The 17,081-nt window shown below is 47.3% G+C and overlaps 1 protein-coding gene across 8 annotated transcripts in view; it reads right to left on the bottom strand.

Annotated features, from left to right (window-relative positions):
• Positions 1-17,081, bottom strand: part of scn5lab (sodium channel, voltage gated, type V-like, alpha b) — a 432,064-nt gene that overhangs the window by 74,350 nt on the left and 340,633 nt on the right. For 6 of the 8 annotated variants that reach the window (XM_059640055.1, XM_059640086.1, XM_059640074.1 and 3 more), the window contains 3 exons: positions 11,386-11,540; positions 10,031-10,204; positions 3,230-3,352 (listed from right to left, as the gene is read on the bottom strand). In XM_059640055.1, coding sequence (XP_059496038.1) covers positions 3,230-3,352; positions 10,031-10,204; positions 11,386-11,540 — 452 coding nt within the window. The remainder of the gene's footprint in view (positions 1-3,229; positions 3,353-10,030; positions 10,205-11,385; positions 11,541-17,081) is intronic. The other 2 variants (XM_059640082.1, XM_059640088.1) reach the window with 1 other exon arrangement.

Below are 17,081 nucleotides of genomic sequence, written 5' to 3'. Positions count from 1 at the left end.
TGACCTTGTTGAATGGAGGAACAGACTTGATGGGCTGAATGGCCTACTTCTGCTCCTACGTCTCACGGACAGCCCCAGCAAAGAGCTCACGTAATGGACCAAACTGCCTCCACCTCAGATCTTGTGAAGAATTGGAGAATCAGCAGTGGTGGTGTTCTAGACTAAGCTGTAGGTTAGTGGAGGGGGGGAGGGTTGTTGGAAACCCAGAGTTTGGGACCCCACCCCTTCCCCCCATCCCCCACTCACCGTTCTGATGGTGCCAAGGGATGAACACTTAAGGTTGTGATCTCTGAGGCACCTGTGCAGTGGAGACTCAGATCTAACAGTCTCCGCGTTTGGTTGCAAAACTCCCCTTAAATATTTGCAATATTATTTTAGCTTGCCAATCTGAACGAATCAGAGGAAGCTCGAGATTGACAGAGATGCAGGGTGATTAGGGCCTTAGATTTCTTTTGTGCTGTATGCCTGCCCCGAGACCACTAGCTCCTCAGCCAACCCACTCACCCCAATTTTCATTCTTGATTCAAGTGTGAAACATTAAAGTAGAGACATGGCAGTGAAATGTCTGAGAATCTGGGTTTTCTTTAAATAACTTGCCATTAATGGTTCCAGCTGTTCTGTGGTCTCACCTCTCTTTGATGTGGTCAGAGATAATGGGAACTGCAGATGCTGGAGAATCCAAGATAATAAAATGTGAAGCTGGATGAACACAGCAGGCCAAGCAGCATCACAGGAGCACAAAAGCTGATGTTTCGGGCCTAGACCCTTCATCAGAGAGGGGGATGGGGAGAGGGTTCTGAAATAAATAGGGAGAGAGGGGGAGTTGGACCAAAGATGGATAGAGGAGAAGATAGGTGGAGAGGAGAGTATGGGTGAGGAGGTGGGGAGGGGATAGGTCAGTCCAGGGAGGACGGACAGGTCAAGGAGGCAGGATGAGGTTAGTAGGTGGTAAATGGAGGTGCGGCTTGAGGTGGGAGGCGGTGATAGGTGAGAGGAAGAACAGGTTAGGGAGGCGGGGACGAGCTGGGCTGGTTTTGGGATGCAGTGGGGGGAGGGGACGAGCTGGGGTGGTTTTGGGATGCAGTGGGGGGAGGGAAGATTTTGAAGATTGTGAAGTCCACATTGATACCATTGGGCTGAAGGGTTCCCAAGCGGAATATGAGTTGCTGTTGGTGGAGGCTTGGGACCGCTTTGCAGAACACCTCCACTCGGTTCGCAATAAACAACTGCACCTCCCAGTCGCGAACCATTTCCACTCCCTCTCCCATTCCTTAGACAACATGTCTATCCTGGGCCTCCTGCAGTGCCACAATGATGCCACCCAAAGGTTGCAGGAACAGCAACTCAAACAGCTTCACACTTTGTTCTCTTTGATGTGGGACTGCCTTTGTAAAATGAATGAATCAGACAATAGAGGTGGATGAACACTGCAGGCCAAGCAGCATCTTAGGAGTAGAAAAGATGTTGCTCAGCCTGCTGTGTTCATCCAGCTCTACACCTTGTTATCTTGGATTCTCCAGCATCTGCAGTTCCTACTATCTCTGAGTCAGCCCTGGCTCAGGGACTGCACTGTTCTTAATATCAGGTGGTTAGTAAGTCAACAGCAACCAAATGGTCTCTTCGTAGGTGAGCATGGGTTGCTCTTTACTGCCTTCCAACCCTTCAGCCATTCCAGTGAATGGCAATAGTTCTACAGCTGAACAGGGCAGGAGTGACAGGCACTTTCACATGCCTTGGGCTGGACTTTATGAGGTGCCATGGTGCCCAGCCTCCGCTGAAATGTTGTGAAGGGACTGAAGCTTCAGCTGAGGGAGCAGCACTGACTGCTCGAAGGTCGGGCAGGCGTTGCCGGCATCACGGCCTTCGGCAGAGTCGCTTTGAGAAGGTCAGGAGATGTCTCGCCTCCCTAGCCCCAGGCTGGAGGGTCAGCGGCTCCTCAAACTGCCGAGGTACGTCCAGTGTCAGCAGTCATGAGCAGGGGGCAAAATTCAAGAGATAGAGGGGAAGGTTGTGGGACAATTACCTGGGTGGTGGCAGGGTGGGCGGTTGGAAGTAAGGTTGGTGTGGGTATGAATGGCTCTGTGGGCCCTGAAGGCTCCCGAATGAGGTGTCCTATTCCTCCAACACCAGCCCATGTTGGGTTGCCCTTCCAGCATGGTCCGTCCACACTTTGGGAACAATATCGGTTGTCAGTTTTAAGTTTGGCGTAGATAAATGGCTATTAAATAAAGTTATGAAGGGATATAGGCCAAAAAGACAGGTATATGAAGTTGAGGCTGCAGATCAGCTGTGGTTCTCATTGAATGGCAGAACAGGCTTGGAGGGGCTGAATGGCCTACCCCTGTTCCTACGTGCTTAATGAGGTGCTCACAAATAACCACTTTAGCAACGGGTAGGATGTCCAACAATTCCCCTTCCCCAACTCCCGGCAAAATCTCCAACTCGGGGTCACAATTTCAAGATTGGCCGTCAGAGGGTTAGGAGTGAGATGAGGCGAAACTTCTTTGCTCAGAGAATTGTGAGGATTTGGAATGCACTGCCTGGGAGAGTGAAGAAGATGGTTGGATCAAATGGCCTCCTTTGGTACTGTAAAAGTCTATGATTCTAGGTTGGAGATGGAACAGGCTGGCAATCAGAAATCTCCCAAACACCCCCGCTGTATTTTATCAGCACTGCTCCCATCTTCAAACCTTGAGGTGGGCAACAATGTAAAATCTAGTCTGTTGTGGCTAAGAATGGCTCAGGAAGAAGTGGGAGTGAAATGTCATCATAGAAGCTCATTGCAATCAAGGACAAGTGGATTTATCTAGAAAATCCTTCAGGCAATCCGAGATCTAAATCAAACCGAGCTGTGTCAACATACTGCAAGCCGTAAATCCGCAGAATGGATACTAAAGCTCTTCTGCAGCCTCTTGAGATTGTTGGAAAGTGCAAACAACAGGCCTGCCCACATTGCGTGGTAATGTCAGGTCTAATTTCGTGCAGGCTCTTCCAGGTCTTTTATATTTACAGTACAACATGTATCAGACTGAAGCTCAGACTTGGCTTGGCTTTCGGCAGGTTTGGAGCAATATTTCTGAGAGGAAACACCCGCTCAAAAACTGTACAAAGGAAAGAAAGACCCAGTTAATGCAGACAGAAAAGTTTCTGTATCTCCCATCAATTGTTAGTACTTACACAGGCAAAGTTATTAAGATGGTCATAGAGCTACATATACAGTTGCCCTTACCCTCATGCCTTCAAATCTGGACAAGGCTCGAAGCGGCCTCAGTGCCCTCAGGGTCCTGAGAGATTTCATGGCAACAAACTGGTCGTAACCAAGAGTCTTTGTCAAAAGGCAAAGAACAGAAATCTGTGCAGATTGAATGGAACGGAATTGAGTGGTTATCTGCGTACAGTCGATTCACACGGTTAGGAGGAGATACAACAAAGACCACATTCAATAGATATCAGAGACTCAGGATTAATTGCGAAAGTAGATACTAATGGTGCCTTTTTGATGAAGCCACAAGTTAAAAAAAACACCTATCATGGATTGTTAGTGCCAGGCCACGATATCTGTGGGAGTGCATCAGTTGTGTCTGTCTCATAGAGAGCCGCTCCAACAGGAGTTGGGAACACATTGATATATTGTTAAAACAGTGCAGGACTGTGCTGGGTAGTATTTGTCCTTAGGCCTCATCTTGACATTGCAGCCTGAGGAACACGACTTCCATCTGCCCCTTGTTCCCGCTAGCACCGGCCAGCACCACTTGCTCTCACCCTTGTCTTCTCTAAAGGTCAACAGATATGTTGGGGGTGGGGTGTGATCAATCATCCCAGCGTGCAATGCCCCCAGCACAAAGGATCATGGTCATGAAGGGGCCTACTGAGTGGGCTAATTCCTGACACATCCTTGTCACAGCGATCAAGCCTTTGATGTGGGCCTGGGCTTAGGCTAGAAATTGGTGGATTACACCCAATCTCAGATGACAGCCATCTAAACTCAGCACAGAACCCAATGGCCCCTAACAAGTGGGGTAACTCCTCTGTTTTTGTTCAACTTTCAAGAAAGATGAGACATCCAGCTGAGAAAGCGGTGGATAGGCTTTCGTTTTAATGGCTTACACAAAGGAAGGGGGCAGGGGTGGCAACTGGGGGAACTTCAGGCAGCGTGGTTCTTCTTCAGCACCGGCCAAGAACCTGCGGACCATTCCCTGGAGCAGGATTGGAAGCCACAACTTTCACACTGGGTGAAATACCGGGAGCTATGACTTCTGGATGAATGGCCTGTCTGATACCTCAACGTGCCTGGTTTCAGCGTGATAAAGCCTTGTCTGAGGTGGCAGGTTAGTCTCCCTCTCACTTGCTGTTGTATTTACACCAGCGGAAAGCCCAAGACTCATCACGCTGGTCAATGCTGAGATGCAGAATGAATCAACACCATCGACTTATTGACCATGTTGCCCGAGGTGGAGCCCTCAGCTTTCTTGGCAGGCTGGGTGAGCTTGGGTTGTTTTCCTAGGAGCAGAGGAGGTTGGAAGGGGCCCTGTGTAAGATTATGAGGGGCATGGACAGGGTGAATAGGGAGCAGCTGTTCCCCTCAGTCAAGAAGTTAATAACATGGGGGAACCATCTTAAAGTGAGAGGTTTAAAGAAGATTTAAGCAAGTCGTTTTGCGCCCAGAGGGTGGCAATGGTCTGGAATGCACTATCTGGGAGGGTAGTTGAGGTGGGAAACTTCACAACCTTTAAAAAGTACTTGGGTGAGCCCTTGAATTGTGACAATTGTCAAGGCTTTGGGCCTAGTGCAGGAAAATGGGATCAGCGTAGATCGGTTGGCACAGACTTGATGGGTTGAGGGGCAACATCGCCATGACACCCTGTCATTTTAAGCAAAAACCCTTCCAAAGTAAAATAGAAGTGTTGCCTTCGATGCTATTATGGTCTGTGGGGGTGTCAGATTCCTAAGTTTGAGCGTCAGTCACAATGCTCTGCCATATCCTCATGAGGTGCGGTATACAAGTGCTCTCTCTCTCTCTCTCTCTCTCTCTCTCTCTCTTGAGCTGCTAGATGGAACAGCGGGCATCAGCTTGTTCACCCAGCTCAGGCTCTGCCAACCAAACAGCAGCTCCTTGGGGAATTCCGGCTTTTCCATTGTTGTCACAGTTAGTCAGGTTTGTTGGATTCTGTAACCAAGCAACCGCAGTCATCTGGGAACCAGAGATAATAACCTGAGCAGAGCGGCCTCAGAAAGCGTGGCTGATGCTGATGGGAGCAAGAAGCAATCCGGCTTGAAATAGCCCCCCTCCTAGAGTGGGGAAAAAAATGAGGTTCGGGGGGGCGCTAGCAAATGATTTCTTTAAAAATCCCACAGCCCAGAGGTATTGGGTTGGCGGGGAGCGGGGGTGTTATGTGGAGGGATGGTGGGAGGGCACTGAAACACACGGGGTCTCTTCGAGCCGCTCAAGGTCAAAGTTCAAAACCTGCTAAGTTGCTCACTCAAAACAGGGTTAAAGGTCAAACACTGAGCCACAACGCGTGCAGGCATGTCAAAACCTTCCCCCGGCCTCTGTAAGAATGTGCATGCGTTAGTAACAATGTCAGTCATGTAAAGCATTTGTGTTTACCTCCACGACATCTCCACTAACTATTCCGAACCACTTTTAACCTATAATGTACTCACATCCAACAAGGCCCGGTTGCCACGATCAGTGGCTGGGATACCATTTTCACAGAGGGTATGGCTAATCACAGGGTCAGCACCGCGCCCCCCCTCCCCACCCCCACGAACTCCCTGTCTGTTGAAACCTGCATCAGCCTTTCCCATTGTTGACTGGAGCCAAGTTATCCCGGGGCAGAGTGGGATGAAATAGGCCTGGGTTCAGACCCATGACCTGCGCCATGTCCCCAAGTCACTGGGCACAGGAAACCCTCCCACCTCTTGATGGAAAAATGTAGGCAAGCGTTAAATAACGTGAAATACCTCCTTCTTGACTGGAAAGCTCACCGGTTTGTTCAGAAGAGTGAGGGCCTGGAGAAAATTTCCACTTGTCACAGTGACTAGGATCAGAGGGCACCGCGTCAGGGTGAAGGGATGAGCCTTGAGAACCCCAAGATGAGGAGGATGGTGGTGACTCGGTGGGACTCATTGCTGCAGACGGTTGTGAAGGCCAAACCATTGAGTGTGTTTAAGACAGAGATAGTTTCTTTGATTAGTGAAAGGATCAGAAGTTCTGGGGAGAAGGCAGGAGAATAGGGTTGAGAAAGAGCAGACTTGATGGGTCAAGTGGCCTTAATTGCTCCTGTTTCTTATGGTCTATGGTTTTTTCGCTCATTCCTGAGTTGATCCTTGAGAAGATGACAGTTGCTGTTCTCCATTAAACACTTTATTTTCAGAGGTGTCATATCTCTGGTCTAAGGCAGAACCGGAATGGGATTAATGGGAATGTCTGTGGAGTATGGATAATCCATGTTATACTTTATAACAGGTCTAATCTACTGCTAGTGCTGTGGGAGAGTTTTAATTTCCACTGTTTAACGGTGAGGCTTTTGCATCTTTCTGCCTCATCAAAGGAGCTCTGTGGGATTACAATCCTCTTGTTTACTAATGACACTGTCTACTCAAGGGAACTATTTGTGTTCACCATCTAATCTAGTCAGTTCCACTTCTCAGAGATAGGACTGGTTTGGAGTATATTCACAGGAGTTTGGGAGAATGAGATCTGATAACATAATCTATGAGATCCTAACAGGACTAGACAGGGTAAACACAGGGAGGATGTTCCCCTTGATCAAGGAGCCCAGAACCAGGGGTCACAGTTTAGGGATAGAGCGAAGGCCATTTAGGACAGAGATGAGGAGAAATTTCTTCACCCAGAATGTGGTGAGCCTGTGGAGTTATCTCCCACAGAGATTGGTTGACTCTGAAGCATTGAATGTTTTCAAGCAGGAGTTAGATATAGTTCCTTCAGCTAAAAGGATCAAAGGGTGTAGGGAGAAGGTGGGAAGAGGGGACCGAGTTGGATGATCAGCCTTGATCATATTGAATGGCAGAAGAGTTCTAAAGGCTGAACGGCTCCTATTTTCTATGTTTCTAATTCAAGATTTTCTATTTTTTATCCCGTTGTGGTGTGTTGCTGCCTCTAAGTAAGAGGCCCCAGGTTCAAGTCCCATTCCAGGACATTACAGTCAATGAAGACATGCCTGCATCATGGTCAATCCGGCTGAATATCAACAAGGAAGACCTTCCAACACACGCCAATGGCAGGCAGGAAAGATTCCCGGCTGGTTGGGTGCCAACATGTTGGAAATATAACCAGACTCTGTCACTGCTATCTGTAGCTGCGGACGACAGCCCCTCGGCTGGATGCTGGGTATGTGTTAGGATGGTGCCAACTGCATGGCGTTTGCCCCCTGACCTGTCTGGGGAGTTCCTGGGGCTGCGTCCTTGCCCTGCCCACAATGGACCCTGTGCATCAGACCTGCCTTTTGAGTAGGGAATGTGAGGAGAGGGTGGGTTACCCATTCTCTGGGGGCTAGTTGCTTTGCTGCTTGGGGTCTTCACTGGCTATGTCAGAGTTACTGTTTCATCCATTGCAAACAGGACCCACCCATCAGTCAAGTGATGGGAAGAACTCTCTTGCAATTATCTGACAGAGTGTCATGAGATCTAGGACACTGCTATTTGTCCTTGCGCTAATATGGAAGAAAGGCCTTTGTAATTATCAGAAACATATGCACATTGTATTCTGTACTTCACACCTCAGGGTGTTAAAATCAACAGTTAATTATAGTCTGACACTAGCACTGAACGGAATGACATAATCCTATCTCTCTCTTCTGCGCCAACTCATCATATGGTCAGCTTGAGATCATGGAATTTCGAGACAACTAACCAAAGTAAGTGCTGAGTTGGGAAGGTCACAAGATTCTTTGTCTGTTCAAGGCACGCTCCTAAATGTTGGAGACACATCACTCAGGGAAGAGGACTTTGAAGCTGTCTCAAAGTTGAGCCACCCTCAAAGGCGGAGCAAGGGAAAGCGTCAGGATTCTGGGCCAAGAGCAGGGCCCCATGTAAGGAATTGCCCTTTCTTCAAAGAGTGAGAAAGGGGTTAAGATGAGCAGAATGGCCTCCTGTCTGTTTGGCATTGCTCTTTGTACGGCACAGCGATTTCACCAGATTACCAGGCCATTTTTTAATTCCCCTGACCACACTAGGAATATAATCTCTAAAGGTATTCACTGCAGTATTCCACACGTTAGCATTTCCAAGTTAATAAAAAACAAACACCTGAATATTCTGAGTTAAATTATTGACACCGAACCAAAGGAAATCTCTTTATCTCTCTCTGATGCTATCTGTACGTTTTCCCCCTGGGAGACAGTTTCTGACTGAAATGTGGTGTGGTCCTGCAGTTTAGAGTGTGTGTGAGACACTTTACACCAACCTCCTGTTTCATGTGACAGCGACTGTACACCGGAGATTGTAAAACATGAATAAAACATTAAGCTAATTACCTGCTTACTTTCACATTCCGGTAAAATGTACCATAGTTTCTATCACCTTTCCTAATGTTTCAAGTCTAATATGACACTTTAAAGCCTGGGAATGTTCCCTCTGTTTTTCTCTACAGATGTGACTTGGCCTGTTGGCTTCTGAGCAGCATTTTCTGTTTTGATTTTAGATTTTTAGCATCCAGCATATTCTACTCCTAAGTTTTTGACTGGTGCTGAAGGACTCACACCATCACTGCAGAGAAACTAGTTCAGACAGTTATATGCGGTTTTGCTCTCCTTACTGAGGTAGAATGTTCTTGCTATCGACGGAGTACAGTGGAGGTTTACCAGATTTGATTCCTGGAAAACCAACCTTAACATACGAGGAGCAATTGACTGTGTTCGCATTTTATTCACTGGAGTTTAGGAGAGTAAAGTGGGAACCTCATGGTAATCTGTAACATTGCGACAGGAATGGACAGGTTCGATGCAGGAAGAAAGTTCCAAATGGTGGGAGAGTCCAGAACCAGTAGGGTCAGAGTTTAAGGATAAGGGGTAAACTTGTAGGCCTGAGATGAGGAGAAATATCTTCAACCAGAGAGTGGAGAGCCTGACGAATTCACTGCCACAGAAACATCACGTGTTTTCAAGAAGGAGGTAGATGTAGCCCCTATGGCTAATGGGATCAAAGGGTACTGGGGGAGGGCAGGATTAGGGGATTGAGCCCAGTGATTAGGCATGGTAGTTTTGAATGGCAGAGCAGGTTCAAACGGCCAAATGGCCCACTCCTGCTCCTGTCTTCCACGCCAATAGTGGGCAGAGACAGGACGGGGATCTGGCAGAGGGCATTTCGCTCTGGATTTGCCAGCTCCCTCATTTCCGAACACCAACCCTGGCAAACACCCACCACCACCCCCAACCCTCCAACGCACGGTTCTTCCTGTAGGTGAGATTGACCGTGCATTCTAGCCGGAGGTCTGCGACAGATCCAGGTCCGGTCTCTCGGGTAGTTTAGGGAAAGGCCATGCAAGTTTCAACCACTTCATTTGCAAATGTACAACCAGATCCGCACACAAAAAAGGGCAGCGTATTCAAAGTGAGTGTGTGTTACAACAGCAGTCACATGTGATCATAAGAAAGAGCAACCAGTTTGTGTCTGCTATGTATCACGGACAAGTGGAGATTAACGCTTTCCAGCACTGAGTGTCTTTTGCAATCTAAATGCTTGCTTCAGGCTAGAAAGGATCCAAATTTCACTTTTCCCTTGTTATCATAGTTCATCCCAACAGAGAAAGGACCTCTGTGAATGGTGGGAACCATTAGGTTCAGTGTTTTTGTAACAAATGGGAAACTCTAGACAAATATAATCTGGCTTAGCCTATCAATATGAAACAGAAATTATTCAATAAAGACACATTTCTAAGAGCCCAGAAATAGCTGTAATAAATACACCAATCAAACAGTGTTTCAGTAATTAAAGAGCGACAGGGGAAATATTTTCACTTGAGCTTGCATTTAAACGGTAAACTGGGATTCAGACCCCAAATACTTACAGCCACAATAAGGAAATCCAGCCAGCACCAGGCATTTGTGAAATATCTCTTGAATCCGTAGGCGACCCACTTGAGTAGCATTTCCAGGACAAAGACATAGGTGAACACCTTGTCCAGATACTCCAACACAACCTTTATCACTGGTTTCTTATCAATGTTAATGTCTTCAAATGTCTGTGGGACATAGAGACACATTCGATAATGAAAGTGAGCATTGAGGTGCTTGGGAAGGTATCATGGAGGGTGTGGAAATGGGGGGAAACGAGGAAGAAGCCATTAGGACAGAGAATTAGCGCCAGGGAGTAAGACGTCAGCTTCAACCTCATGCAGGGGCACCATACACTGAGACCCCAAGTGTTGCTCGAAACCTATGGGCCCAGTGCAGCTTGTGCCATTCAGCCTGATGATCCTGTCCTGGTGTTGCTACTGTCCACCAGCCCATGAATGCATGTGTCACCAGCACCTCACCATGGGACCGACAGGTTCTGCTTGGTCCGGGGCTGCTGAAGTAAGACTCTGCTGGATTAACTTGCAGATGATCTCATATTTTATTCATTCATTCACGGGATGTGGGTGTTGCTTTTATTGACCATCCCTAGATCCCCTGGAGAAGGCATTTGTGGGATGCCCTCTTGAACTGCTGCAGTCCATTTCAATGCCTCAAGTTTATTCAGTGTTAGCAGCCAGCTATAGGATATATTGAACATTACTGAGACTATAAGGAAGGCCTGACTGTCAGGACCACTTCTTCAAAGTCCTAAACTGTCCTGACTCCAAGTCCACATAACATTTCTTAAGGTTTATTCACAGGATGTGGGCTTTGCTGGCGAGGCTGGCATTTATTGCCCATCCCTAGGGCAACAAAGAGTCAATCACATTGCTGTGGGCCTGGAGTCATATGTAGGCCAGAACAGGTAAGGACGGCAGTTTTCCTCCCTAAAGGGCATTATTGAACGAAATGGTGTTTTAGGACAATCAATTCATGCTTGGCTTTATACTATTAATTGCAGATTTGTTTTTATATTGAATTCAAATTCCACCATCTGCTGTGGCAAGATTTGAGCCCAGGGCTACCTGGGTCTCTGGATTAATAGTCCAGTGATATTGCCATGAGGTCGTCCCTCCTGGATGCCTTTTTTGGAATGAGGTGAGAGATGCTTGAGAAAGCCAGGGAGAGATCCCACTCCCTCTCCAGCGTGCTCACCCAGAACCATGGAGGGGGAGGAATGTAAGAGGGAGAAATCTCCTCCAGAGGTGTTCGGGTTGGGTTGTGGTCGGAGGAGGGGATGTTGCGGGGTGTGGGGAAGAGGGTTGCTGACAGCTCCTGGGCAGCCAAGAGATGAGTCATAACTCACCAGAGCTCCGCTGCTCATCAGGATCATGAAGATGATGAACGTCTCGAACCAGTTGTGCTCCACAATTTTGTAGCAGGTCTTCCTCAGGTTCCACCAGACCTTCCCGTACCCTGTCGAGATGTTCACCTGACAGCAGGTGAAGCGTCGAACACAAGCTGCGGAAGAAGAGACTACATCAGGCCTACACAGGATTAACTCATCCCTGCTTTATCGGGAGCAGTGCTTAGGAATTTATATAGCGCTTTCGATCGCAGGGAGGACAGAAATTCACTTTTCCCAATGGCTGCCAGTTATTCAGTCCTGGTTTCTGAATGTACAGTGAAGTCACTCACTTTTCTTTGTTTTTCCTCCAAACCAACTTAGGCAAACCCTCTGGAGCAAGTAGGACTTGAATGTGTGCCTCCCAGCTCGGATATAGGGACACTACCCCTGCCACACAAGAGTCCCCACCAAACCAACTCTTATTGTTTTCCACGCAGAGATGTTATTCCACACCTCTGGATGTTTCTAACCCATCGTCAAATCACCCACACTATTCATGAAAATTAACAAGCACTGACCATCAGGTAATATGACAATAACATAATAGAGGGGAAAGTAAGGAGGGAGCGAATTAAGATAGAGCTGAGGTGAAAATAAGGTAGTTCCCCCACCGTGGTGCCCACCGCTCTCTGAAGGCTTTGAGGAGATTGGTCCACAATATTTGCTCCTTACTTAAGGACATCCAGGTACGAAGGTAGCTGTGGAAGATGGGAAGGCAGTCTCGAGCTATGGTCCCTCCCATAACCCATTGCCTGGGACCTATTGATGGCCACTTTGGCCAAGCTCAGGGGCAGGCCCATGGCTTGACCACACCGTGTCCACAAGATCAGGAGCATAGGGCTGAAGTGCAACCTAAAACATAAGGGCTTTTTAAAAAACAAAATCAAACAGGGCATTGTCTGTCCGCCACCATCTTTATGCACGGCCCTGAGGCTCCATAGTCTAGGGGCTGGAAATCCCTGCACCATCACAGCCTGTGATTACATGGCACTGGTGCGAGTAACATCCTCCACCCCAGGTCCCGATGGAAAACAGGAGGATGTCCATTTAGCCAGCTCTCCGCTGGGGACCCCACCACACTCTGCCCAAGGCAAACTCCAACTGTCAAGTATACAGTCAGAGAAGTAACTTTTAACATGTAGCTATTGTTCTAATTCTCATGAGGCATAGGTGTTACAAGTTGGGCTGGCACAGTTACCCTTGAGAAAGCGATGGTGAGCTGCCTTTTGAACCATCGCAGTCCATGTGCTGTAGGTTGGTCCTAGGGAGGGGATTCTAGGATTATGACCCAGCAGCAGTGATGGAATGGGGATATATTCCCAAGTCAGGATGCTGAGTGGCTTGGAAAGGGTACATATAGATGGTGATGTTCCCATGTATCTGCTGCCCTTGTCCTTTGGGATGGATGGGTTTGGAAGGTGCTGTAAGAGGAGCCTTAGTGAGTCTCTGCAGTGCACACTGTAGGTGGTGCATGCTGCAGCTCGAATGTAAGAAAAGCAGCAGCCAATCTCCCCTGGCAGCAAATGTGATAATGAGCAGACAATCTATGTTTTTAAAGGGATTTATGCTGTGAGCTTCCTCCCGCTGTTCTTGTGTGGGATTTATTACGGCCACCTTTGAACTTGGGTTACCATCTGACAAATTCAAATTATCCAAAGGTACGGGGAGGGATGCTTACTACAGCCGATTTCCCTCCGTTCCTCCCACGCTCCCTCCTTTCCTGAAGAAGATGGAGGATGGATTGCTCAACCCACCTCCCGTGGCTAGATCTTGTGAGCGGATACGGTGGGCCCCATATCTTCTGTCAATGGCTGGGTGGGGGGGTGATGTGGAGAAGGTGCATTTCCTGGCGAGTTGGGGGATGGGTGGTTGTTGGATGGTTGATGGGTGGGGGAGGGTCAGCGGTGGAGTTACTCAGAAAAGGATGGCATGCTGGTACAGTGGTTAGCACTGCAGCCTCACTGCACCAGGGACCCAGGTCTGATTCCATCCCTCGGGCAGCTGTCTGTGTGGAGTTTGCACATTCTCCCCGTGTCCACGTGGGTTTCCTCCGGGTGCTCCGTTTGCCTCCCACAGTCCAGAGATGTGCTGGCTCAGGTGAACATAGAACAGTACAACATAGTACAGGCCCTTTGGCCTACAATGTTGTGCCGAACTTTTACTCTAATACTAAGGTCTATCTAACATCCACCCCTACCTTATACTATCATCCATATGCCTATTTAATAGCAACTTAAATGTCCCTAATGAGGCCGACTCCACTACCCTCTCCGGCAACGCATTCCACGCCCCTACCACTCTCTGAGTAAAGAACCTATCTCTGACGTCTCCCCTATATCTACCTCCATTCACTTTAAAACTATGCCCCATCATAATAGCTACCCCCACCCTAGGAAAAAGTCTCTGGCTGTCTACTCTATCTATACCTCTGATCATTTTGTACACCTCCATCAAGTCACCTCTCATCCTTCATGGTTCTAAAGAGAAAAGTCCAAGCTCTCGCAACCTTTCTTCATAAGACCTTCCCTCCATTCCAGGCAACGTCCTGGTAAATCTCTTCTACACCTTTTCCAACGCTTCCACATCTTTCTTGTAATGAGTGACCAGAACTGGACACAATACTCCAGATGTGGCCGAATCAGTCTTTTGTACAGCTGGAGCATAACTTCACGGCTCTTGAACTCAATCCCTCTATTAATGAAAGCTAACACACCATATACCTTCTTAACAACTCTATCCACCTGGGTGGCAGTTTTCAGGGAACTGTGAACATGAACCTCAAGATCCCTCTGCTCCTCCACACTGCCAAGAACCTTTCCGCTAACCCTATATTCTGTTTTCAAGTTTGTCCTTCCAAAATGAATCACCTCACACGTTTCGGGAAACTCCATCTGCCACTTCTCATTCCAGCTCTGCATTCTGTCAATGTCCCTTTGTAACCTAGAACAGCCCTCCGCACTGTCCACAACTCGACCCACCTTTGTATCGTCTGTGAACTTAGAAATCCACCCTTCCACTCCTATATCCAAATCATTCACAAAAATCACAAATAGGAGAGGACCCAGAACAGATCCTTGTGGTACACCACTCATAACTGAGCACCATGTTGAATATTTTCCCTCCACTACCACCCTTTGTCTTCTAAGGGTCAGCCAATTCTGAATCCAATCTGCCACATTTCCCCCTATCCCATGCCTCCTTACTTTCTGCATGAGCCTACCATGGGGAGCCTTATCAAACACCTTACTTATATCCATGTATACCACACCCACTGCTCCACCTTCATCCACATGTTTGGTCACCTCGTCAAAGAATTGAATAAGGTTTGTGGGGCACGATCTACCCCTCACAAATCCATGCTGACTATCATGAATCAAACTGTGTCTTTCCAAGTGATCATAAATCCTATCTCTCAGAGCCCTTTCCAATAATTTTCCCATCATTGATGCAAGACTAGCTGGTCTGTAATTTCTGGAGTTATCCCTGTTCCCTTTTTTGAACAAGGGAATGACATTTGCCTCTTTCCAATCTTCTGGCACTATACCTGTGGACAGTAAGGACGAAAAGATCATTGCCCAAGGTCCTGCCAACTTGTCCCTTGCTTCCCATAGAATCCAAGGATGGATTGCCCTTGCCAAATTGCCCACAGCATCCAGGGATGAGCAGGCTAGATGGGTTAGCCATGGGAAATGCAGGGCTATAGGGATAGGGTAGGGTGAGGTTGCGACTGGGTGGATGCTCTTCAGAGGGTCAGTGTGGACTCAATGGGCTGAATGGCCTGCTTCCACACTCTAGGATTTCTATGATTCTGTCTAACGGCCTTCTAACAGTGGCTCCCTCTGTACTACACTGGAGAGCCAGTCTTTCTGCTCACATCTCTCGAGTAGGTTTTTGTTTTCAAAGTTGGAACAATAGAAGCAGCCTGAAGGGGTGTGGTTGAGCCCCCACAGAACAAGGGGCTTTAGGTTTAGCTTTCAGCAACTGCTATGGGGGTCTTCAAGAAGTGAAAGCTATTTCTTTCCTTCGCTCAGTTACAGCCAAAACCTGAGGGTTCTCTGTCTGTTACAAGAGTTGCAGGTGAGACAATCTGCTTTCTGAATTTGCCTTTTGCCAACGGTGTGTTTATCAACTGTTAGTATATTGGAACAGTCAATTAGTAATAGTTACTGTATCTATTATTTTGTTAAGTTTACCAATAAATTAAAGTTATTCCAATTTCTTCTTCCTCCTGTTGTATTTTAACTATGGTGGATGAATAAAATGTGTTTTGCTTTAAATCCAGGAGTTTGACCAATCGAATTGCATCTGGAACACAACACTTACATTTACCTTTAAAATAAGAAAATGTTAGAGTCTAGACTATCTTCTGAATATTTTCAGGGAATACGGTCTGATCCATAACAGAGCTCAGTGTGTCCCATAAATGATTTTATTCAATGCAGGTCCCCTTCAAGAAATCTGATTGAGCTGAGCCATCTGGAATATTCAATGTCCCGCAGGGTTCAGTGTTGGGGCCACAGCTGTTCACTTTATATATTAATGATCTGGATGAAGGGACTGGGCGCATTCTGGCGAAGTTTGCCGATGATATGAAGATAGGTGGACAGGCAGGTAGTACTGAGGAGGTGGGTGGGGGGGGAGCTGCAGAAAGATCCAGACAGTTTAGGAGAGTGGTCCAGCAAATGGCTGATGAAATTCAATGTGAGCAAATGCGAGGTTTTGCACTTTGGAAAAAAGAATACAGGCATGGACTATTTTCTAAACGGTGAGAAAATTCGTAAAGCAGAAGTACAAAGGGATCTGGGAGTGTTGGCCCAGGATTTTCTAAAAGTTAACTTGCAGGTAGAGTCCGTAACTCAGAAAGCGAATGTAATGTTGTCGTTTATCTCAAGAGGGTTGGAATATAAAAGCAGTGATGTGCTTCTGAGGCTTTATAAGGCTCTAGTTAGGCCCCATTTAGAATATTGTGTCCAATTTTGAGCCCCACACCTCAGGAAGGACATACTAGCCCTGGAGCGTATCCAGCGGAGATTCACATGGATGATCCCTGGAATGGTAGGTTTAACGCATGATGAACGGCTAAGGATCCTGGGATAGTACTCATTAGAGTTTAGAAGGTTGAGGGGAGATTAATAGAAACCTACAAGATAATGTATGGTTTAGAAGGGGTGGACACTAGGAAGTTGTTCCCATTAGGCGGGGAGACTAGGGTCCGTGGGCACAGCCTCAAAATTAGAGGGGTTAAATTTAAAACTGAAATGAGACAACATTTCTTCAGCCAGAGAGTGGTGGGCTTGTGGAATTCATTGCCGCAGAGTGCAGTGGAGGCCTGGACGTTAGATGCCTTCGAGGCAGAGATCGACAGATTCTTGATCTCAGAAGGAATCAAGGGCTACGGGGAGAGTGCAGGGAAGTGGTGTTGGAATGCACATCAGCCATGATTTAAATGGTGGACTGGACTTGATGGGCCAAATGGCCTTACTTCCACTCCTATGTCTTATGGTCTTATGGTCTTTTAATACTCTGTCAGCATGATATACACACCAGCTTGGACAGGCACACACTTTATACCACATCACTTAGAAATAGAGGTAGGATCATTTTTAATCAGGATGCCTTTGTACTCAGACCAATCTTCAAGAAATTTTAAAAAT

The sequence above is a fragment of the Stegostoma tigrinum genome, chromosome 2 (genome assembly GCF_030684315.1).
Source record: "Stegostoma tigrinum isolate sSteTig4 chromosome 2, sSteTig4.hap1, whole genome shotgun sequence".
Taxonomy (NCBI): Eukaryota; Metazoa; Chordata; class Chondrichthyes; order Orectolobiformes; family Stegostomatidae; genus Stegostoma; species Stegostoma tigrinum.
Note: the sequence above shows the minus strand (reverse complement) of the source record. Positions and strands in the feature narration are given on the sequence as shown.